We start from the raw sequence: 21,684 nt of genomic DNA on the forward strand, positions 1-21,684 counted from the left end.
CAGAACCAACCGGTATCCTACCATGTGATGATCATACCACCTCACTAACCATCCCAAAACCAGAACAACATACTGATAAAAGAACGGCTAAGAAAACGGCCCGAAAAACGTCTACTGTGCCGCAGTTCGCAATTCAATAGATCAGACGAGAAGGACCGATGCGATCGTCCAGACTAGACCTAGGAAAGCATCTGGTATGCGGGGGATCTGGGGACCTTACCCCAGAAAATACAAGGAGTGTCTGGGGTTGACGACTTCATTGGTGGAGGAAGGGCGCTTGTTCTCGGCGTAATTTATAGCTTGCACGAATGAATGCGGAAGCTCCTGTTGTTTACTTGTGACTTTCCATTGATGGATACTATATAACCTTCATGGATTTACCATACTGAGTTGATGGAGCAGCTCACTTTCACTCACCATAGATCCGCGTTTCAATTATTCCAGTGGTCGAAAATGTTTACTCAAGTTCTCTACGGCCTGGCTGCCGCTGCATTATGGCAGGGCCAAGTCGTCGCCTCACCAAGCAAAGACACCTCCCTCGAGAAATTCATCACCAAACAAGCGGATATTTCCATCAAAGGTGTCCTCGCCAATATTGGCTCTGATGGTAAACGAGCACAAGGTGCAGCGCCTGGTGCTGTTGTCGCAAGTCCATCACGAGAAGACCCTGACTGTAAGCCAACACCCTACTTCCTACAAATGATATACTGACAGTCTCCAAGATTGGTACACTTGGACCCGCGACTCGGCTTTGACATACAAAGTTCTCGTCGAGCGCCTCATCCACGGCGAAAAGTCTCTCCAGCGGAAGATAGACGAGTATGTCTCCGCTCAAGCCAAACTTCAGAAAACAACAAACCCATCCGGTAGTCCAGAGTCCGGTGGTCTCGGGGAGCCAAAGTTCCACGTGAATCTCACTGCTTTCACTGGATCTTGGGGTCGTCCTCAGCGCGACGGTCCGCCTCTTCGCGCTACCGCCTTGACCCTATACGCAGAATGGCTCATCTCCAATGGAGACAAGTCAAAGGCTGTGAATAAGGTATGGCCAGTGATTGAGAAAGATCTTGCGTATACAACCAAGTTCTGGAACCGTACTGGCTATGACCTCTGGGAGGAGGTTAATGGATCTTCTTTCTTTACTCTTTCGGCTTCGCATCGGGCTCTTGTTGAGGGGGCGGCTTTGGCGAAGAAGTTGGGCAAGTCTTGTCCCGATTGTACTGCGAATGCCCCTCGTGTTCTTTGCTTCATGCAGAGCTTTTGGACGGGTGGTTACATCGACTCAAACATCAATGTGAAGGATGGTCGCAAGGGTTTGGATGCTAACTCTATCCTTTCATCGATCCACACTTTTGATCCCAACTCGAAGTGCACCGACTCAACATTCCAACCTTGCTCGTCCCGAGCGCTGGCCAATCATAAGGCTGTTGTGGACTCTTTCAGGTCCATCTATGGCGTCAACAAGAACAGAGGTAAAGGCAAGGCCGCAGCTGTTGGCAGATACAGTGAGGATGTGTACTACGACGGCAATCCCTGGTACCTGACTACCCTCGCCGCTGCTGAGCAATTGTACGCGGCGCTGTACCAATGGAATAAGGTTGGGGCTGTCTCAATTGACGACGTGTCTTTATCTTTCTTCCGTGACCTTACGCCTAAGGCATCCAAGGGCACGTATAAGAAGAACAGCAAGACGTATAAGGAGATCGTCAAGGCCGTCAAAGCCTACGCTGACGGCTTCGTCGCTGTTGTCCAAACCTACACACCCAAAGATGGTTCGCTAGCCGAGCAATTTGACCGAGCCACTGGAACTCCCAAATCGGCGGTCCACCTAACCTGGTCCTACGCCTCCTTCGTCAGCGCGACCGAACGCCGCTCCAGCATCGTCTCTCCCTCTTGGGGCGAGAGCAGCGCTAATAAGGTCCCTGCTGTATGCGAAGCAGCCCCCACCTGTGACACGACGATAACCTTCAACGTTAAAAATGTGGAAGTGTCATCAGACCAGAAGGTTTACGTTGTTGGGTCCGTAACTGAACTTTCCAACTGGTCACCTGATGAGGGCATTCCACTTACAGAGGGTACAAAGGGATTGTGGAGTGCCAAGATTAAGATTCCTTCTGATACAAGCTTTGAGTATAAGTATATTAAGAAGACGAGTGGTGGAGATGTTACATGGTTGAGTGATCCGAACAACCGGGCTGTTACTGGTAGTAAGTGTGGAAGTGCTAGTACTCTCGATGATGAGTGGAGGTAGTGGTCGTGTTGGAGGCTCTGTTAGTTCATAGGCGCTTGTTGGGTGTTTCTCAACCAATACATATTATTTAAAGTTATCTTCACTAACCTTATACCTTGGTGAGGCGGCGCGGTAATCGTAAAGTCAGGGCATTCGCTCCGTATGCCATGAATGAGTCGGTACATAACTGATTCCGGACACTTGGTCGGCTTAGCTGACTTATTGACACTTGTAGACGTCCACGTTCTTATCAGACAATTCTTCCTCTGCTAAACATACGCAGAATAACCGCCGAGATCCCATGAGACGACATAATTCAAGTAGGCCATTTCGTTTCAGACAGTTGCTTCGTCTTTATTGCATATCCACGACCTTATCAGAGTTCGATGTCTGAAATTCACAGTTGGCGTATCCCCTCGCGTATGAAAGCATATTCCTCAAGGTAACCACTAGACTTTGAGAGTTTTGCTGAGAGTTTCACACAATCTAAGATAAAGGAAAATGCCAGAAATTCTCTCCTCCAGGAATCATCTAATCCGGACTTGTCCATCTCTTCATCTTCACCCACCAACCGATCATCCCAACTCCAACCACCACGATGGCAGCTCAAGTTAATTACGGAGGCCCTATGAATTCCAAGAACGCCATCAAGTGGACATTAGCTGGAGCTGGCATTGTTATCGCCATCATCTTGGTCATTGCCGCCTGCTCCGGGGGAAAGAAGAAAAAGGACCCGGATGCCGACGAGGAGTCACTGCACTCACTGCCGTAAGAGCTGTATGTTGGGGCCATCTCTAGAGCTGCCGTCTAGTCTCCTTGTTTTATCTCGAAAATGGCCCTAATGTTCCTTCTTGTCAGCGCTCTTGTCCAGATAGTAAGTTGAGTGGATTGCATGATGGTGCATTGGCTAACCTGATTTGTTGCCAGCCCCTGCCATAACCCCGACCGACTCGGCTGTACGATCCCTCGACTTGTTTTAAACTCCCTAAGAGAATAAGAAATAGGGTGTGCAAACTGCGCTCGTGTCGCAATCTTTGGATGTGGACTGGATTTTCCTTTGCCCTTTGTCATGGTGTTTTTTCGACTCGATACCGCAGACTGGAAATGGAACAAGTTTGGAGTTTTGTACGGAGCGACCCTTCATAGCTCGCATGCTATCCAATGTCGAATATGCAGTGAAATTTTGTATCGCTCGTTATTAATGAAGACAATTGCCCATGAGTTGTACCCAAGAATGATTTACAGTGACTAAAAATAGGTGCACCGTCCATTCCCCCTCCCCGCTCCAGCACCAACCTTGGCGTCATTTCAACCCTCCAGCCCCTCCATCTTCCAACTAAAAAAAGACGACGATCATTCCATGACGGAATCTGGGCACCAACATAATTGGAGTTGGTAAGCATGTGCTTCTAGACCTTCCAGACCAGCCCCTGCCTTTTGCGCCAATTATGCATCAAGTCAGGAATGCAAGGGAGCTCATGTATGTGCAAAGCGGGGGAGCTAAGGTCGGTCTGTACGAGATATCGCACATCTCACCTCACCTCACCTGATGCCACCGCAACTTGTTCTTCTCCCACAACACAAAATTACCATAATTCTCAGTATTCATGGCATCTTCAGAGTCAGACTCTAGTCAGGATTCGAATCATGACGCAAGAACAACAACGATTTGGGGTGTTATTCTTTGTGTGGCCATCATTATCATCATCGCTGCTATTTGCTTCGTGCATAGATCATTACGTGGACAGGCGATTCGTCGCGCACTAGAAGCACATATTCCGAGATACAATATCTCTTCTGGACTTGGAAAAGAGACTGTGGAGAGCATGCCCATCATCACGTTCGATCCAAGGATACATGCTCAGCAAACAGCTGTACCGGCGCTTGCTCTGATGTCGCCGTCAGAAGAGACGAAGCCGTTGAAGAGAGGGGCTAGACTCATAGCTCTACGAAGATTCTTTACTATTCAGAATGTTTCATGGGGCTCGTCTGGGAAGAATGATGGTGCGACAATACCGCCGGGCGACAGCACGTCGGCAGCTTGCTCAATATGTACCGAGGACTTCATCGAGGGTGCGAGATTGAGGATGTTACCTTGCGGGCATTTGTATCATCCTCAGTGCATAGATCAGTGGTTAACCGATCGATCTCGCACATGTCCATTATGGTGAGTTATTCGTCGACTATAGCAGAAGTGTACTAATACTCTTGGAGTCGTGTCAATTTGGGGTTGAAGAAGCCGCCTCCCGCTCTTATCGAAAGTGTTTAGATGGTTGAACAGCATGAGTTACGAGGTCTACGGTTGGGTGTTTGGTCGCGATACATTTTCACATTGCTTTGCAGTCTTTATTAGGTGTTTGGTCTTCATTGGTTTCTTTTGCCTAAGATTTCATGGTTTCTCGTTGCTGGCAGCGATCATCTGATCTGAAATACATTGACCCGAATTCATCTCGACAGAGGTATTTTCCCCTCATAAACTCAATTGAAGCACAAGAAAAAGTCCCTTGTTGAACATCCTCATCTCAAAACTCACCGCCTCATTCAAAAACAAGCAGATCATTCCAAGCAAGAGGCCGCCAGATGACATGTCTCAAAATGTCATCTGAAGGTGCTTTGCTCTGACATGATCGACAGGGATCTCCGCACCAAAGACCCTGCATACTTAGTGCCACAAGGTACCGTCGCAGTCCTCTAGCTTACTGGTAAGCTGAGGGCGATACTTATGTGCTACAACCACTGCGCTACAAAAGGACAGATGATCTGGTCTGGAACAGCATCGCCGCAGGCTCACTTTTGCGCTTTGTCGGATCCATCGGATGGGATAAATGCCTCATACAAGGGCTCACAATGCTTTAGGGAAATTGCGGTGCTGAATTTATTCCCAGTGTCGCTTGAGTAAACAATGTCATAAACTGATGTCACATAGGTACATGTTGTGTTCGCCATTAGATCCCTGTCTCATTCCACCAGTTTGGTGTGTTTATTGGATGCGTACGCAGGTCGTTCCCGCCGCTAAAAAGCTTGTTTTTAACACAACTCATGTGCAACACCCTCCAGCATCAGAGCTCTGCTCAAATGGAGGCTTGGCGCTGCCAGTACAAACTTGCCTGCGTCAGGGTAACAATGCATAAGGAGGAACATTTGGCCGAGGTGGTTGGTTTATGTTACAACTGTTGAACTTCACATTGTGAGCCAGACCTGTGGTGAGCATGGAAATTGAACCCGGCACCCTGTACGTAAATACCATACCAAACAGCAGAGAATACAAATAACAGTGCATAATGAGGGCCCTCCCGTCGGTTTCTTGTTGAGCTCTAAGCATGATGAGATCAATCAGCCTGTAAGTACAAGGGCGCTTCGGGCCGTTCCAGACGAACAGAGTCCTGTCCGTACTCGCATTCTCATTATCGAGTAGATACGAAAACCAGCGATAAGCATAGTTTAATACATCAGTCGAAACCAACTTCCTGTATATCACAACATTCAACGAATGGTGATTCGCGAGGCTCCGCCCTTATACTTCCCCGTTACATTTCTCCTGTTCAGATACAACATTCTTCCATTACAAAGAGTCATAGCTGACTTAAGGAACCCCGGAGACCCAGGCTTCTCTACGCTCGAGGTCGATCATCGTGGCCCCCACTCGACCCTCGAAGTCAAGCCAGGAGACGGTATTGAGCCATCCAACTCGGTGCCAATTACGCAAAAGCAATCCGAAGAGCCATTGCAACCTGTGGTTACGAAGCCTTGGTGGAAGAGGTACTGGCTTGCGATAGTAGTGGTCAGCATTCTGGTGACTGGAGGCATAATCGGTGGTGCTGTCGGCGGTACATTGGCATCTAAAAAGGAGCCAGACCAGTCGGCCAACAGCGAAGAACCAGCCAAGACGTCCAGGTAAAACAAGGCCACTATCTGGGAATATGAACATGCTAACATACCTTACAAGTTCCGAGCCGATAAGCGCTACCTCGTCCAAATCTTTAACCACACCCACGACATCAACTACCATATCGTACCCTACCGTCAAGCCCACTGCAACACCCGATGCAGATGATGAGCCCGACGATCCTATCTGGGTAGGCAGAAGCGAGGAGAAAGGTCAGAAGTTCCACATCGCTTTTGCCTTAGACGGCACCAAAAATGCTTCATGCAACTACGGAGTCATCCCCTTTCCAGAGTCCGAGAATCCCTGTAGCCACTCTGTCCTGTTGTCTGACGGGTTTCTATATTCTTGGGAAGGATGTGGAGGAGGTACGTGGATGACTTGGAAGAACCCAGCGAGTGATGATCCTGGGTACCATAAGTTACATGAAGGGAGCTGTGAGTTTAAGCCAACGACCTTTGACTGTGGCAAGGTTGTGATAAAAGCTAGCTGGCTTTGTGGGAATGATACTCTTGGATAAAGAGAACTTCCATAGCGATAGGGTCCTATATAAGAATATTGTCAATGATTAGTTCCAGTAAAAAAAAAAAAAGGATTTTGTGAGATCCACCTACTTAGAGTCTTCTTCTACCCTCTCTCTACTCTGTAGACCAAGATCCATATCTGCCTAAAAACGTGACTTTTGTTCCAAAAAAAGAAGCAAAAAAGGAAAAAGCGAAATAAACTTAGAGAGGTTATGCTCCTGTACGGAATGGCGTTTTCTGATCGCAAGTCTCGCAGCAATTCCGCGAATGTTCATTTGTCGAGATTTCGTCAACGTGTCCTCCCAACAACAGTGTAACCAGATCGACGAAAGGTTCCCGTTACCTTTCACCATGACTGGTCTTGGCAGCGCAAATCCGTCATATATATTGAGTCGCTGTAGTGCAAAAGCTTAGGTCATAAGCAAAAAGAGACATACAACAGCGGGGATTCGCTGGTCGTCACCGACCCAACTACTAATCCGCCCCTTACCAGCTTGACTATGGGAGAGCGGACGGGATCCCGTATTTTCTGGTAGGTATGGCCGTATTTGCTTGCTATCCTTCTAAACCTGATATATATAATAAGGCAACAATCGAAACAAATGGTGGGAGAGCGACAATTGTTACACAGGTGAAGCTGATCGTAATGAATGATAATTGGGTGAGTTCCGACAGTTCACAGGAGCCCGGTTTTGACAAGAAACGGGAAAAGACACTGAGATAACGAGGGCTAAGACCCAAAATAACCCAGATTCGTCTTCTTTCTCCCTTTGCACACTGAAACATTACCTCTCAATGTCTGGACGCGTGCTATGCTGATATCCTCATTCGTGCTACGGGCGTAGAGTGGCTGGCTGATTAATTTTGGATTCACCTTTTAAGCATGAATGTCTTGAGTTGTTGCTGTTCCTTGCATGCCTCGTGGCTAGCTGACCAGCGTTTGTCTCGGGGTAACTTGACATCGCATGACTTTTGGATCGGCTTTCCCACTCTGTTGGGAGAATGTCTCAGCCTTGTAACAAATCTAGACTCACAACCAAAGTCCAGACCACGCATTCAAATGATGGCGTCGGTTACTGAGTACCCCTTGCGACTTTCGCGTATGAACAGACATGCTGTTGCGGCCGCCACCATCAAATTGCATAGCTACGTCGATTTGCGCGTGGTTCGTTTGATCCGGATATTAGAAAGAGCTGTTCCCATCAGACAGTGGACGGCGTAAACTCAGTTCCCGTCATACTCCCATCATGAAAGGTCACGTCGCAGCCTTTGCGCTGCTTAGTAGCATCGTCGGTGCTGTTAATGTGAGAGACATCCATCAAGAAGACCCTGCTACTTGGTGCATCACTTATCTTTCAACCTATATTGCTCCTATATCCTTTCACAGCGCCCTTCCTCGTCCCTCTGCGAACTCTTCGGGCTCTGAACTCGTTTCGACAGGCATAACTCCAGATACTACCCTACCCCCATCTGCTGCCGACACTCTTTCTTCATCGGCAACTGGTAGTGCTCCAACTTCAGCGAGCTTTGAGCCAAATGGTCAGCGCATCATTCTTCTCATCACACCCTCGGGAGGTAACACAAAACGAGACGTTGGAGGCTTCGTCGGTGATGACAACCCCGACATTTGCACCTTCGCCACTGTCTTTATTCTCGGCCAGGGTGGTTTATCTCAAGACGGTGTACCCTTCGCGTATCTTGGTAATGGCTACCAAAAGTTTGACTCGTCACCTGCGTTGCCTATTGACCCTATAACGACAACATTCAGCAGCGAAGGAGGTGTCTTGAAATTCGCAAACTCGGCCTTGCCAAACAGCCAAGCTTCGTTCTGCCAAACCTCTTCTGATGGCCAAGTCTACATTACGTTTACATCAAAGCCATCCGGCTGCGTCCCGGTGGCTCTCAATGTCTATGCAGGTAAGCAACTCATTAATATCATTCTGAGTACCCAACACTAATGAATCTCAATAGCAGAGCGATGTGTCAATGGAAGACTGGATGGCGTCGATGCTACGACTACGGGCCCTCAAAGCTTTGTATCCAGTGTATCTGACAACATCCAAACTGAGGAGACCAGCATGCCTGACAACACCTCGGCTCATCAAACAGAAATGTCAACAGATGATGATATCATTGTTCCAACATCCGTTGGGAGTCTTTCGGATGCTACAGAAACACCCCAAGAGACCTCTGATGAGCCCACTTCCTTCCCAACATTTTTCGGAACGGGCTCACTCACCGGTGATCCTGAAGATATAGATCGACCCACCGACATCGTCAGTGATTCTCCCACAGCAACTCAGCCTGGGCCTGGCGGCGCCATTACAAACGCCGTGGCCAACGGTAGATTTGCCAAGTCTTCCAACTCTGGCTCTGGTCTAGTTGATTGGTCTGAGGAGGGTTCAGCCAAGCAACAGAAGTCTGACTGCTACAAAGCAGACGGCAGTTCTGATGATGGTTGCGTAGCACTAGGGTCCTCCTCTGTCCCTACTGATATACGGAAACGAGCATTCAATGGATTGGGAAGCATTATCCAGATGCTTAGCAATCTTGACCCATCCACAACTACACGTTACACTGTTCAGTTTTACTATGTTGTCATCACTGTCGGACAGCAGTCATGTAGCATCAATGCCTACCTGGGAAATCGTCAATTCTACACAATGGGTCTCTTCAGCAGTGGTGGTGTAAGCGGCTCGTGGAATAGGGTTCTCACCACAGTCATCGCAGACTCGCGAAGTGCTAACTTGGGCATCTCCATGACTTGTTCTGGCAACGGGTTGGCGTTGCTATACGTCGACTCGGTCTTTGTGTCTAATCAGGTAACACCTGAAAACATTGACCAGTATGAGCTTGACTTTGGTGACGGAGATGATACTCCTGACACCCCGACCGAGCGGCTGACCTCCAGACCACCAAGTATCCCAACACGCCGGCCCATTGACCCGGGTACCTCCGACCCTGGAGAGGACATCAGTACCTCTATCGAAAAGCCTACTTCCGATGATTGGAAACCTACCACTCGCCATGTTCCACGGAACACGACTGATTGGATGCCTCATCCGGAGACGAGTACTGGCAGTATGGAAAATACGCCTGTTTCGAAGCCAACTATCCTTCCACCTCGTGAGGAGACCAGTGTCGATTTGGAACCAACCTTCACCGACGAAAGTACTACAGATTGGCCCGAGCAAACTTCAGATGGGTTCTCACTGACGTCAGATATGAGTCTTGAGGCAACGGAAGCTCCATCATCAACAACCCAAGAGACTACCGCTACATCGGAAACCACTACTACTTCTGAAGAGCCTAGCCCAACTTGCCAGTACAGACACGGTGAAATGTGCAACTTTGATCGATTTAACTACCCCAAGGATGTACTTTGTTCATGGGAAGGCATCTATAACGGCGAACTCTGGACCGAGTCACGGACAGACTATCCTGTCCAGGGAAGACTGGAACACTGTATAGCCATTTGTCAAGGCATGTCCAACTGCAAATCAGCTGGTTACAACATGATCACGAACCGATGCTACTTCAGCGGTAACACCTTGATTAAGGATGACTTCACGCCAGAGGACGATGGATGGAAGACGACGGCTTGGCTGGACAAACGCTGCTACACTGACTGTGAGACGTGCAAAGACTCGGATCCCAAGGCTGATGTTACGGATTGCGCATACACCCACGACGACACATGCCAACGCGTCAGTACGCCTGATGGCAAGATCTGCAATTACAGCGCTTGGATAGCTGGCATGTTTGTTACTGGTGATCAAATGATCGGCCAATTTCCGGAGTCTGATCAAACGTCGCCGGAGAAATGCGCCGCTATTTGCCGGGGCTTTTACTGGTGCAAGGCATCTGGGTACAAGGACGGGCGGTGCAAATGGATGGGCTTCAGCCTCTCTTTGACTGGGGATTTAAAGCTTGATACTGATAGAGATCCGTCTTGGTTCTCAGTGTGGGATGATGTTGGTTGTTTTGATTGCCCTGGATGTCATTAGGAGGATATACTGCTGGATCCTATTTTCTTTGTATAAACTATTCCTTGTCCAAGGCAGTTCTCTTTAGCTCATCAACTCTTTTCTTTAAGTTCTGTGCAGAGTATTTGTATATCTATTTATTCTGTACTTCATATATATAATAAGGCTACCTTTCACTAATGGTATCGCCCAAGCATCACTCATCTGCTTGCACCAACCGATCGATACCCTCCTCATCAACCTTTAATACAGTCCAATCATGCTTTCTAACCGCTCCAAGCTTCTCATAGAACTTCAAAGCCTTCGTATTATCCTGAAGACAAAGCCATTCCATCTTTACGCAGCCAGCTTCCTTGGCAGCCGCTGCCAGTGCTTGGACCAGCAATCGAGCGTAGCCATGTCGTCTGTACTCTGGCACGACGTACAACTCCTCCATGCAAACTCCAGGCGCAGCTGCCCATGTTGTGTAGTTGAAGAAATAGATCAATAGTCCAGCGGGCTTTCCTTCGGGTGAGAAGATGAGTAGAGGTCTGCCGAAGCGGGGCTTGTCGTCTGTTATGTCGGAAAGATACAGCGTGTTTTGCAGACTTTCCTCGGTCGCAGGAATGTGTGTTCCGGGTGCTTGTTCTTCACCACCATCGCGAATGAAGCTCAATATTTGCGGAATGTCTGATGCCAGATTAGTAGCTAAATGAATTGCAGGATACGATGATGTTTACCTTGGGAAGACGCCTTTCGGACTACTGGTGAGGACGACATGGTCTATAATCGGTTATGATATAAACTTTTTTGGATTATTTAAAAGATAGTTGACACTCATTACAGGCCATCTTAGGTTATATAACGTTCTATAACGCCGATCTAGCAGCGATGACTCATGTGGCTTACGCGCCTTTCAATTGACGACTTGGTATAGACCCGCAAAAAGTCCTTCAGCATGGATGCCATCGCGTTTTCTGCCTCAAGAGGCTTTCTATTCACCATGATCGCAGCCTGGTATTACATTGAGTTATGGCCCCACGACTTAGGATTTAACGTATGGCTCAAAGTTTGCCATTTCGATCGAAGATAACAAATCCAACCGCAACGTGACAGGAGACGCCTCGTTCAGCACTACGTGTAGTTCACATTCACGCTATGTGGAATAATGTATTAAAATCTGAAATGATTGGTCATACGAACTATAGATATCCAAACTACGGGCCTAGGAGATTATCTACAAGCCTCCTGTTCGAAGCCATGGAACAACGCCTCCCCCCGGCCAAGTGCCTTCTCCACCACGTACTACAGTACACCGACTTATCCTGGTCAGTCTCGGCAATCGAGTGAACGATAGCCTCAGCTACAGTTCCTACTGAAACAAAGTCGAAGTAGCCCTCCCAAGCTGACAGCTCGGGCAGACAGCTCATCTAAACTGAGCAGCGGAAGGTTCTGCATCAAATTTCGCGCCGGCGCATCCGTACACGCAATGTTAGCAGGTCGGTGAATCTATACTGGAAGAACATGCTGATCTGCATAAGACTCCAAAACATTTTCTGAGGTCCACCTGGAAACGACATATTCATGATATCCATCCACCTGTGGCTTGTAGTTTGGGTCCCAAACTTGGGACGGAAAACTCAGCAAGACCACCTTGGCCAATGAGGTTGACAACATCATCAGTGGAAACGAAATGGAAGTTGATATTTCGTACGGCAGTCATTTGTGCAAGTACGCGAGTTGCCTTCACCTTAGGGCGTCAGAGAGATTGATATCTCTTGACGAACAAAACGTCGGCGCTATTGTGAATGATTCGATCGACCAAGGGGAGGGGTGCAAAGGTCACGTGACTCTAGATGCACCGGCACCGGTGCAGGTAATCGACCTCGTGAAGAGGATAGCTTAGATTCTTCGCTGAAAAGAGGGGAAGCTACGTGCAAATTACGACAACGCTTGCACATAAGATAAATTTTGAGATAAGCAATAAATTCTTTTTTCTTCAACTATTCTTATTATTTATCAGAACTCGCTATATAAATCCTGGAATCAGAAAATGGTTTTCGTCTCTAAATTTGTGAAGCTTACAGACAAGATTCCTGTGCTTCGTGGGCTTCCGACTAATTCAGTCCTTCTTATCGCTCTCCTCATCACCGTTAACATCGTCATCTGGTTAGCCTTGGCGTTGCCCCTCCTCATCACCCATCCTCGCCTCGCTGCGCCTGCGGCACTTTCGTACACTCTTGGTCTACGCCATGCTTTAGACGCCGATCACATTGCAGCGATTGACTTGACGACGCGCCGTCTCATTGCTGCAGGTCGTCGGCCCGCTTCCGTGGGTACCTTCTTCTCGTTGGGACACAGCACGATCGTTATCATCACATGTATCGTTGTTGCTGCGACGAGTAGTGCTCTACGAAATCGTTTCGATGACTTTAAAAGGGTGGGGAACATCATTGGCACGGCTGTTAGCGCCGTCTTTCTCATTTTGCTTTGTGTCTTAAATGGATGGGTTCTGTATCGTATGATACAGCGGCTTCGTGCTACGCTGGCCCAGGATGGTGACCAGAATGTGGTGCATGAGAATGGGCCCACCACAGGGGAAGGACGAGAGGAAGCTGAACGTCTTGCCGCCGGACAGTTCTCATTGGAGGGAGGTGGGGCGAAGACTACCATTCTCCGAAGACTGTTCAAAGCAATCGATCAGCCGTGGAAGATGTATCCGCTTGGTATTGTGTTTGGATTGGGGTTTGATACGTCATCTGAGATTGCCATCCTTGGAATTGCAAGCATTCAAGCAGTCCAGGGCACCAGTATCTGGTTCATCCTGATCTTTCCTATCCTTTTCACCGGCAAGTATCCTTCAGTCCATGTCTATAAAAGAAAAGTCGAAATCTCGAAGAGTCATACTAACGTTTTTCAGCTGGCATGTGCTTGGTCGATACCACTGACGGAGCTCTCATGCTCGCTTTATATACGTCAAAGGCCTTCTCGCGTGATCAGGTTGCTATCATGTATTACTCTATTGTCCTCACCGGTATCACGGTTCTGGTATCGGCTTTCATCGGCATAGTTCAGGTCCTCTCCCTGATACTCAACGTTGCCCATCCTCAAGGAAAGTTCTGGGACGGCGTGGAGGCTATTGGTGACTCCTTTGATATAATCGGCGGTTGTATTTGTGGTGTATTTCTTCTTTTGGGAATTGGTTCCATTATTGTATACAAGCCTTGGAAACGACGGATGGAAAGGAAAGCGAGCGCAAGGGTATTCAACGCGCCCGAGTCGCTCAACCAGGGCCTTGAATCAGGGCCAACGAAGGCGACACCTTTGCTGCACAATAACGCTTGAGTTCACATATACTCTATGCGCATTATATAGGTTGTGAAAAGGTCAAGAGACGTGAGGTGGGCCCTCAAAATCATCGCAGATCATGATCGAGCGAGCTGTGTCAAGCACGGTCTGTATTATTTTTTCTTATCCACATGGACTGTATTCCTCAGTAACAACGCCTTCAAAAATGAGTCCACGATCAGCCACATCCAGTATTGAGACTAGTTGCTACATAAAGTGACTATAAAATACATGATAAGGCGAGAATAAGTGTGACTTTCTCGAAGACCTGATCGCTTTGCGTAGAATCGATAGTGTGCACCCAATTCCAGCACATATCCATGATGGAATCAACGCTGAGATTGATTTGAAGGTAAACCACCTGTATCTTGGCTCGATACCAAGGGTTGCTCGTGACATACGGAAGGATGTTAGCATAGCGTTCACGACACGCTTTATTGAATGCTGTATAGACCAGTGCTTGTTAAGCTTCCCCTTATCTGGATATTAACATCAGCCTGTGCTATAGCGACGGTATTATTCGTAGTATCTTCGCAGAGTAGGACGCATCTGGCCTTGTCTTGCACTGGCGCTAAGACTTTCTCCGTTGGAAGCATTCACTAGCTATGTTCTTGGGCGGGAATGCTAACGGCGTTGGCGACTACTTTGGCTGCTTTAATCTAGTCTCCTGAGATACGAGATGTTGCGAGCTTGCAGTCCAGATATATTATGCGAGGCTCTGGCCTAACACATGAAGCTAAGTGTCTTCGTCTATTTATCTGACGTTCCCAGGACAGCGACCAGAAAAGCAGGTCGCAAGCAGTTACAACAGATGGGGGCATCAGTCTCGGTGCAAGATCTGGTAGGCAAGGAAGGAGTTGTGTCGAAGAAAAAACCCACATCTGATACTGAGCGCAAATTGCAAAGGGTTTGGGCTGAGGTCTTGGGTGTGGACGCAGATACTATTGGGATAGAAGATAACTTCTTCCAGCTCGGAGGGGACTCGATCGCTGTGTTGAAGGTGGTGGAGAAGGCTCGGGAAATTGGAATGGAGTTGGCTGTCATGGACGTGTTTCATCATCCGAGTTTGTCAATTGGAGCAAAGACTTAGTAGCGTTAGTATTCCTACGTTTTCACAAAAGCAACAAATTGGTCTAAGCTTAGAACATAAAGAGAGTCAATTCAATAGCTACTTAATCTAAGCATCCTGGAGCAGGGGAAGGCTGACACCCTCGCCGACTCTGGCGCGCTGGCGCTCCTGCTCACGGTCGGCGCGGTTGTTACCACCACGGCCGTTTCGGTCCTCGCGATCGTTCTCACGGTCGTTCTGACGATCCTCACGGTCCTCGCGGTCATCATCGCGGTCCTCCTGATCGTCATCCTGATCGTCCTTCTCGGCATCAGCGTTCTTGTCAGCACCAGCAGCACCAGTGCCACCAGGTCTGATAGCAGTGGTGATGGTGGTACCAGCAGTCTGAGTGATACTAGTCGCGGTAGTCTTGACAGCGCATCCCTTTCCAGCGCTCTCAGTGACAGTAGCAGTGTCTTCAGCGGTAGCGGTCGCAGTGTCGTCAGCGGCAGCAGTCTCAGTGGCAGTAGCCGCCTCGTCATCAGTTGCGGTGGCGGCATCATCGGTAGCAGTGGCAGCGGCATCTTCAGTAGCGGCAGCATCCTCAGTGGCGGCAGCGTCGTCAGTGGCAGCGGCATCAGTAGCTGCAGCTCCGTTGACAATGGTCTTCAGATCAGCGACGGCGGTATTGGAGGCGACGGAGAAAGAAGCCAAGTCGACAAGGTCGGTGGCGAAGATACCGCCAGTACCAGTGAAGGTCTGGGCAACATCTGCGACAGCTGAGGAGATTTCATCCTCAGTGGCGTCGAGAACGAGGAGACCTTGGGAGAAGATACATCCGAGCTCGGGTTCCTCGTCGTCACACGAGTTTCCAGCACCAGTAGCATCGTTAACCTGAATCATAATGTCAGTGGGGGTTATATACTGTGAAGTGGGTTGTACTTACATCTCCAGGGGCGAAGGTTCCGCTGAGAAGAGCCAAGTTGGGGTCAGCGCCCATGGCAGCAAGCTGCTTAGCCAGCTCAAGAGTGACAGCCTTGTTGACAGCCTCAGCACCCTCACCAGCAGCATCCTGATGTTGAGTGAGAGCCGCAATCTCAGGGTTCACGGCAGCCTCTGTGCAAAGCTCGCTAGCAGCACCGACCTTGGCGCTGTTTCGCTCAATAGCCTGGAACAGAAGAGCACCGGCCATACCGCGCAAATCACTGATAGCCTTAGCGTTGGTAAAAGCCTGATCAGCAGTCTCCTGCTTCAAACAAGCCAAGTTGGTAACCTGTCCAGCACCCTCCTCAGCAGCGGCATCACCCAACAAGCCAAACACGGGATCGGCGATTTCCTTGGGGTTATCAAGCTCGAGGAACTCCTTCGTGATGTTGAGAACGATATCGTGAGAGTGTTCTTGGGGAACCTGTCGCTTGTGGATGGTCTTGCTGCGGGCGACATACTTAGGAACGATGGGGCTGCGGAAGACGGGAGAGGCGGTCGCAGCGCCGATAGAAAGGGCAACACAGGCAGCGGAGAACTTCATTTTTGCGAGTGAGTGGAAAGACTGGATAGGTCGTTCTGAAATAGGACTGGCCGGCAGTCTTTAAAGAGAGTTATTAAATGGAATAAAGAAGGTTGTAAAACAAAGCTCACAGAGCGAAGAAGAGAATGGAAAGGAGATGCGAAAGATGCAAGAGTAGTGATGCTGATGGCTGGATGAAGAGAATGGTTATCGAAGAGCATCATATTGTCTTTATACTCAGTCGCCAGAGACGATATCAGGGATTGTTTCTGAATGTTGTATCATAACAGACCATTGTATTGTTAAATCCGGATAGCGTTACAATGTGCCATCTGGAAACAGGAAGCATCTTGATCCGAGTAACCCTGTCGGATCTGGGGCTAGCACTTGACAGAATTCTCATCGCGTAGAGATGGCACTTGTTTTCTGTCACCATCTGTTCTGATGAAACCCCAACGTTCCACGCCAAGGTAGCAGGGGTCTTTGGACCCGCAAGTTTATTATTGGCGGCGTATGAAACGGCTCTCTAACCTAAACTCAAACGCGATTCATACAGCCGAGGGAATAGCAGATGGTGATAATTGTTTGACTTGGCTTATTATATTCGTTGTTGAGACGAAGTGTTGAGGTTAGTGACGATTGTTTCCAGAATGCGGAATGCTTGGCTGGCTCATATCAGCTAGAATTGTTTGAGAGTCGCGTCGGATTTAGGTGTTGCATCATAGGGCTATCGGTAGGGAGTAATGGCTTGGGAATCGTTTCTCATCTCGACTCGCGCACGTGTATTGAACAGGGAATTTGTGGTGTGGTGCGAACAGACGTGTAGATCTTCGCAAGACCGGATGATCGAGTTTACCTTACTGATGGAAATAACTCGCAACTATCTTGCTATCTGAATATTACGTCAGTCTTGGTAAAACAGTGTTATCGTTGGTACTGTGTTTGATGTTGGTAGACCAGCCTTTGGTGTGATAGAAGTATGGCTGGAGGTTTCCCATCAAATCAGGACCCGTTTGAAGCAGTTCAACAGAACAACCCAACAAACATCAATAGGACAAGCTGTACATCGACGTTTCAGACAAGCGAATAAAAAAAGTCAGACAGAATTAAAAAAGATTGTTCTCCCAGATGTTCAAAAGAACAGAGTCATTGATCATGTCAACAAAGAACATCCTCTATCTCACAGCATCAGGACTCTAGGTTAGGTTTCCTCAGCATTCGTTCGACCAGCCCCATAATTCAGCACTCTGAAGGGGGTATCGAAGCCAATCAACGCGTCCCGACACTCATGCTTGTCCCCAGCGAATCTGCTATCGATAACGTCGCGTTAAGCTGGGTCAACAGCTGGAGTTCTTGCGCGAGATCGGAAACGTGTATCATATCTTTTATCGATACTGATAAGATAAGATATCCATATCCGGAGGACACCCATGCTTCAAGGGGGTTCAACCTGGCGCCACTGAGTCCAAACGCGTGTGTGAACATTTCACAGTCGAATGCAATCCACCTCGGAACTTGCAAGTCGTCCGTGGGGAACAGACAAGGAAACGCGTTGAGTGTTCAAGGACGAGAGAATGCAGTATCTGAACCTGCGCTACAATTCTGCTGAATACTCAGGAAAGGAAATGTCTGTTAAAGGCTGGCGAAAGGCCGGTTCCGCACCAAGACAGCCGCACTGGAAGCTCTGACGTGAATCTATGATCGCCGCGTTCTCAATTCCGAGGTATCATGGCACCTGGTAGAGGCAGACTGATGCGAAGATCGATGTGCAGCCCACCCCGAGTCAGAAATACCACGAAACAATACTCATTGTTCATGTTACCAAGGCATTTGTGACTGTCTGTTGAGGTCTACTATGGACTGTGATCATTTGTGAATGTTCATGTAGGTGGAAGGGAACAGAGAGCAGTTTGAGGGTATATTTCAGCACATGAATTGCGCCTACTACTTTCCGTACCAGCAAACCACACGAGCGATCTCAACCACCAGCAACAGCTTTCTTCCAATATCACCAAAACATCAACATTTGACTAACCTGACTAACCGCAGACATGAGTAGTCGAAGACACGGATCAGACCGACACAGGTCACACAGGCACAGATCGGAACGCGGATCGAACCGCCCAAATGACGATTCCAGCGACTTGTCTTCAGATCGCTATATTGATCCTGGAAACTCTATTACCAATCGTCCGGGAGAAATTACTGACAACGATCCGCTTGGCATCGGCCGTGACCCAACATGGTATGATACGCAGACTGACTTGCAAGGTGATTCAAACGACGGACCCGCTTATGAGCAGTCTTCCCTGAGTGAATACTTCAATGACGCGATGGGGTCGGTACTACAAGAGCCCTACCCATCTGATTCAGAGTCAGCAGGCACCCCTATTGACCCAAATGACTGGTATTGTCATGATTGCGGTAAATCTCTCTCATCTTGCCATTTATTTTGCAGCACCTGCAAGCGCCGCTCCGAACCTAGCTCAGGTAGCGGAAAGTGCATCAAATGCAAAGCACCTACAGAGGGCAAGGCCATTTTTTGCCCTGGTCACTTGAACCTCGACGACAGGGCCTCCTTCCGACGATGCGTCAGTGCAGACCAAAAGAAGACGCTAGTTGAAGAGGGCGCATGCTTTGAGTGCTGTCGGCGGAAAGCATCTCAAGGCAGAAAATGTTGCTCCTCGTGTCGCGACCGAAAGAAGATTAGCTCAGACATTAGAAGGAGTGGTAGAAGCAACCGTGGACAATGTACAGAGTGCCCAGAAAAGCTTTCAAACGACGACAAAGAGAAAAAGCACACAAAATGTCAAGACTGCAGAAAGGGGAATAGGGAAGCAAGCCGAAGACGGCACGAGAAGAGCAGGAAGTAGCAGCGATAAGCGCTATGGGTGCGGAAAGCGGAAAGCATGGCCCTTAGCACGGTGGGAGAAGGTATCAATAGTACTTACCCGAGGTCGGAAAGGTCTTCACTAGAGTTGAGGGAGCAGGAAGAAAAGGGTCAGGAAAAGTTGACCGATTTGCTTTCGAAGTCTCTTAGATAGATAGATAACTTTGCAGCTCGTCAGTGAGCAATGGTTTTGAGGACAGAATTGAAAGTTTAGTTACGATCAAAGAGGCGAACTTGTAAGATGATTCATGGATTACAGTGAGTCTAAATGATGCTGATATGTATACCAATATTGTGCGATCGAGTAAGCTAGAAGTCCCGGTGACTTATGTAGAGTTAGAATTATCAGCGCAAGACCAAGCGCCCGTTCGCTCGGGAGAGTTGATGATTCCAACAATGGAACCATAAGTTCCAGCAACCATAAGGAAAGTACCAGAAACAATGATGAAGACGCTCCATCCAACCATCAAGTACCATCGAGTGTTGCGCGCGTCTTTCCAGTGATCGTACAGCCACATGCAGCCCATGGGTTGAAGAGAGAGGAATGTACCAAAGAGGGCACCGATGAGGGAAACCAGGCCGCCAAAGACAGGGATACCACTGGCGATAACATATGCGACGATCGATACAGTAGCCGTTGAACCAATCCAGGTGACCCAGTGGATGGTCGTGTTGGCAGTTAGATGCTTCGTTCCGCGGAGGAGTCGGATGAAGATGTGCTTGGCAGGCAGCTACTCTGGTCAGCTTTACACGTTATTATATCGTTCAAGGGTATTCTTACATGTCCAAGAAGAATGGCTGAGCCGAGCAGACCTGGCAGGGCAATACCGTATCCAACCTTCTTCAACAGAGGACCAGCAGACCCGATAGCCGGAGAAGCGACATAAGATCCACAGAAGTAGTACATAATAGTTCCTACAATGATATAAACGACCGTGACAGTGACTTGGCAGATAGTCAAAGCTCGAGTGTACATCTGAGGATCTCGCATCTCGGACACAATGTTGAAGAAAGCTGGGGTGCCGGCGTATGTAAAGACGAGGGTCGAGACGGCGGAGACAGCGTCGGAGAAGCTAGGATGGGAAACAAGATTGTAGTCGGACTTCCAGGGACCGAGTTCTTGGGGAGCTGCGGCCGGTCGATCTTGGAGGCCGACGGCGATGGTAACGACAAAGACTGTAAGATGTTAGTTAACGTCAGTTTGTTTGGGAGTTGTAGATGTTACTGACCAGCAATGATAATGCAGGTGGCGCCGACCCAAGCGATCCAGCTGATGCGGCCGAGGGTTTGGATGCTGGAGACACAGAAGGTAGCGACAGCAGCGATGGCGACAAAGATAGCTGTACAAGCTCCGTGCTCGGATAGAGCGTTGAGTGCGACCGAGATACTCAGCATAGCAGAGCCGGAAACGAAAGTGAAGTCTAGAAACGTCAGCAAATCTCTATCATAATCAGACATTTACTTACAAAGAGCATACATGGCTCCAAAGACCTCGTAACCAATCCGACCAAAGAGCATTCGACCAACATCATCAATGCCATAAACATGACGATGCTTAAGCTTGAACACTCCAACGATGTAATCGGACCAAGTTGTCATGCCAGCAATGACAATAAGGAGAATGATACCGGGGATGAGACCGAGAGTATGGAAGACAGCAGGCATGGACAAAACTCCAAGACCGATCTGTGTCTTCATCATCAGAGCTGTGGTACCAATCCATCCGACATTGCGGTAATTAGGACCATCTTCTGTAATTTCTCCAAAAACAGCATCGTGCTCGATGGTATTTGAGGCGACGACCTCGCCGTTCTGAGACGCGTCGTGAGCAGTCTTTTCCATGTCGTATTTGTCTTCGGAGTGGGTAGCCATGATGAAGGAAGATTGAAGAGATTGGAACTTGAGTGGAGAAGAAAGAATTACTCCAGGGATAATCGCGATCCTTATGTATCCATTCTCTGGGTGTTCAATCTCCCTATTTCTCTCCATTTGGAAATTTAGTTATCTGGGGTACATGGGGCATTTCCTGGGGTAAGTGGATACCCACCTGATATCGCGGAGAGTTGCCATTTCAAAGTTGAGGCTTGTCAGCCAGTTCTAGAACTAAGCAAATCGGTTACTCCGCACCAGTCAAGCCTAGCGATAATGGGGTTAGGAGTTGAGGAATTCCCTCTTGACTTTCCCTTTGAGTAAAACTTTCCTTGGGCAATCCTGGTTTACAAAAGATGATTGTGGCGTTGTCCGTAGCCTTTGCGTAAGGCACTGACTGTTTCACATATGAGTTATTCAAGA

General features: G+C 48.5%; 9 protein-coding genes across 9 annotated transcripts; 6 read left to right on the top strand and 3 right to left on the bottom strand.

Moving 5' to 3' along the window:
• Nucleotides 1–401: 401 nt before the first annotated feature.
• On the top strand, nt 402–2,302 carry B0J16DRAFT_363896 (Six-hairpin glycosidase-like protein). Its single transcript, XM_046129902.1, has 2 exons — nt 402–673; nt 723–2,302. The coding sequence occupies exons 1-2, from the start codon at nt 454–456 to the stop codon at nt 2,246–2,248; spliced, it is 1,746 nt and encodes a 581-aa protein (XP_045981932.1). The 5' UTR covers nt 402–453; the 3' UTR covers nt 2,249–2,302.
• A 1,532-nt stretch (nt 2,303–3,834) lies between these two features.
• B0J16DRAFT_386570 (uncharacterized protein) lies at nt 3,835–4,496 on the top strand (the record flags this gene model as incomplete). The annotated part of the gene is made up of 2 exons (XM_046131582.1): nt 3,835–4,394; nt 4,442–4,496. The coding sequence occupies 2 exons, from the start codon at nt 3,835–3,837 to the stop codon at nt 4,494–4,496; spliced, it is 615 nt and encodes a 204-aa protein (XP_045981933.1).
• A 1,221-nt stretch (nt 4,497–5,717) lies between these two features.
• On the top strand, nt 5,718–6,630 carry B0J16DRAFT_322241 (uncharacterized protein; the record flags this gene model as incomplete). Its single annotated transcript, XM_046125689.1, has 2 exons — nt 5,718–6,121; nt 6,174–6,630. The coding sequence occupies 2 exons, from the start codon at nt 5,718–5,720 to the stop codon at nt 6,628–6,630; spliced, it is 861 nt and encodes a 286-aa protein (XP_045981934.1).
• Nucleotides 6,631–7,881: 1,251 nt separating this feature from the next.
• B0J16DRAFT_416555 (uncharacterized protein) lies at nt 7,882–10,641 on the top strand (the record flags this gene model as incomplete). Its single annotated transcript, XM_046133601.1, has 2 exons — nt 7,882–8,551; nt 8,606–10,641. The coding sequence occupies 2 exons, from the start codon at nt 7,882–7,884 to the stop codon at nt 10,639–10,641; spliced, it is 2,706 nt and encodes a 901-aa protein (XP_045981935.1).
• Nucleotides 10,642–10,737: 96 nt separating this feature from the next.
• B0J16DRAFT_164698 (acyl-CoA N-acyltransferase) lies at nt 10,738–11,425 on the bottom strand. Its single transcript, XM_046122288.1, has 2 exons — nt 11,340–11,425; nt 10,738–11,289 (listed from the first exon to the last, which is right to left on the bottom strand). Exons 1-2 carry the CDS (start codon nt 11,377–11,379, stop codon nt 10,817–10,819), a joined length of 513 nt encoding a protein of 170 aa, XP_045981936.1. The 5' UTR covers nt 11,380–11,425; the 3' UTR covers nt 10,738–10,816.
• A 916-nt stretch (nt 11,426–12,341) lies between these two features.
• B0J16DRAFT_164702 (high-affinity nickel-transport protein-domain-containing protein) lies at nt 12,342–14,102 on the top strand. Its single transcript, XM_046122289.1, has 2 exons — nt 12,342–13,448; nt 13,520–14,102. Exons 1-2 carry the CDS (start codon nt 12,653–12,655, stop codon nt 13,942–13,944), a joined length of 1,221 nt encoding a protein of 406 aa, XP_045981937.1. The 5' UTR covers nt 12,342–12,652; the 3' UTR covers nt 13,945–14,102.
• Nucleotides 14,103–15,124: 1,022 nt separating this feature from the next.
• Nucleotides 15,125–16,523, bottom strand: B0J16DRAFT_271289 (uncharacterized protein; the record flags this gene model as incomplete). The annotated part of the gene is made up of 2 exons (XM_046123574.1): nt 15,125–15,889; nt 15,942–16,523. The coding sequence occupies 2 exons, from the start codon at nt 16,521–16,523 to the stop codon at nt 15,125–15,127; spliced, it is 1,347 nt and encodes a 448-aa protein (XP_045981938.1).
• Nucleotides 16,524–18,553: 2,030 nt separating this feature from the next.
• Nucleotides 18,554–19,375, top strand: B0J16DRAFT_322246 (uncharacterized protein; the record flags this gene model as incomplete). Its single annotated transcript, XM_046125690.1, has 1 exon — nt 18,554–19,375. One exon carries the CDS (start codon nt 18,554–18,556, stop codon nt 19,373–19,375), a length of 822 nt encoding a protein of 273 aa, XP_045981939.1.
• Nucleotides 19,376–19,718: 343 nt separating this feature from the next.
• On the bottom strand, nt 19,719–21,264 carry B0J16DRAFT_416558 (transmembrane amino acid transporter protein-domain-containing protein; the record flags this gene model as incomplete). Its single annotated transcript, XM_046133602.1, has 4 exons — nt 19,719–20,123; nt 20,174–20,568; nt 20,622–20,813; nt 20,859–21,264. 4 exons carry the CDS (start codon nt 21,262–21,264, stop codon nt 19,719–19,721), a joined length of 1,398 nt encoding a protein of 465 aa, XP_045981940.1.
• Between the last annotated feature and the right edge of the window lie 420 nt (nt 21,265–21,684).

The sequence above is a fragment of the Fusarium flagelliforme genome (genome assembly GCF_020744385.1).
Source record: "Fusarium flagelliforme strain FIESC 12 MPI-CAGE-AA-0113 chromosome Unknown B0J16scaffold_5, whole genome shotgun sequence".
Classification (NCBI taxonomy): domain Eukaryota; kingdom Fungi; phylum Ascomycota; class Sordariomycetes; order Hypocreales; family Nectriaceae; genus Fusarium; species Fusarium flagelliforme.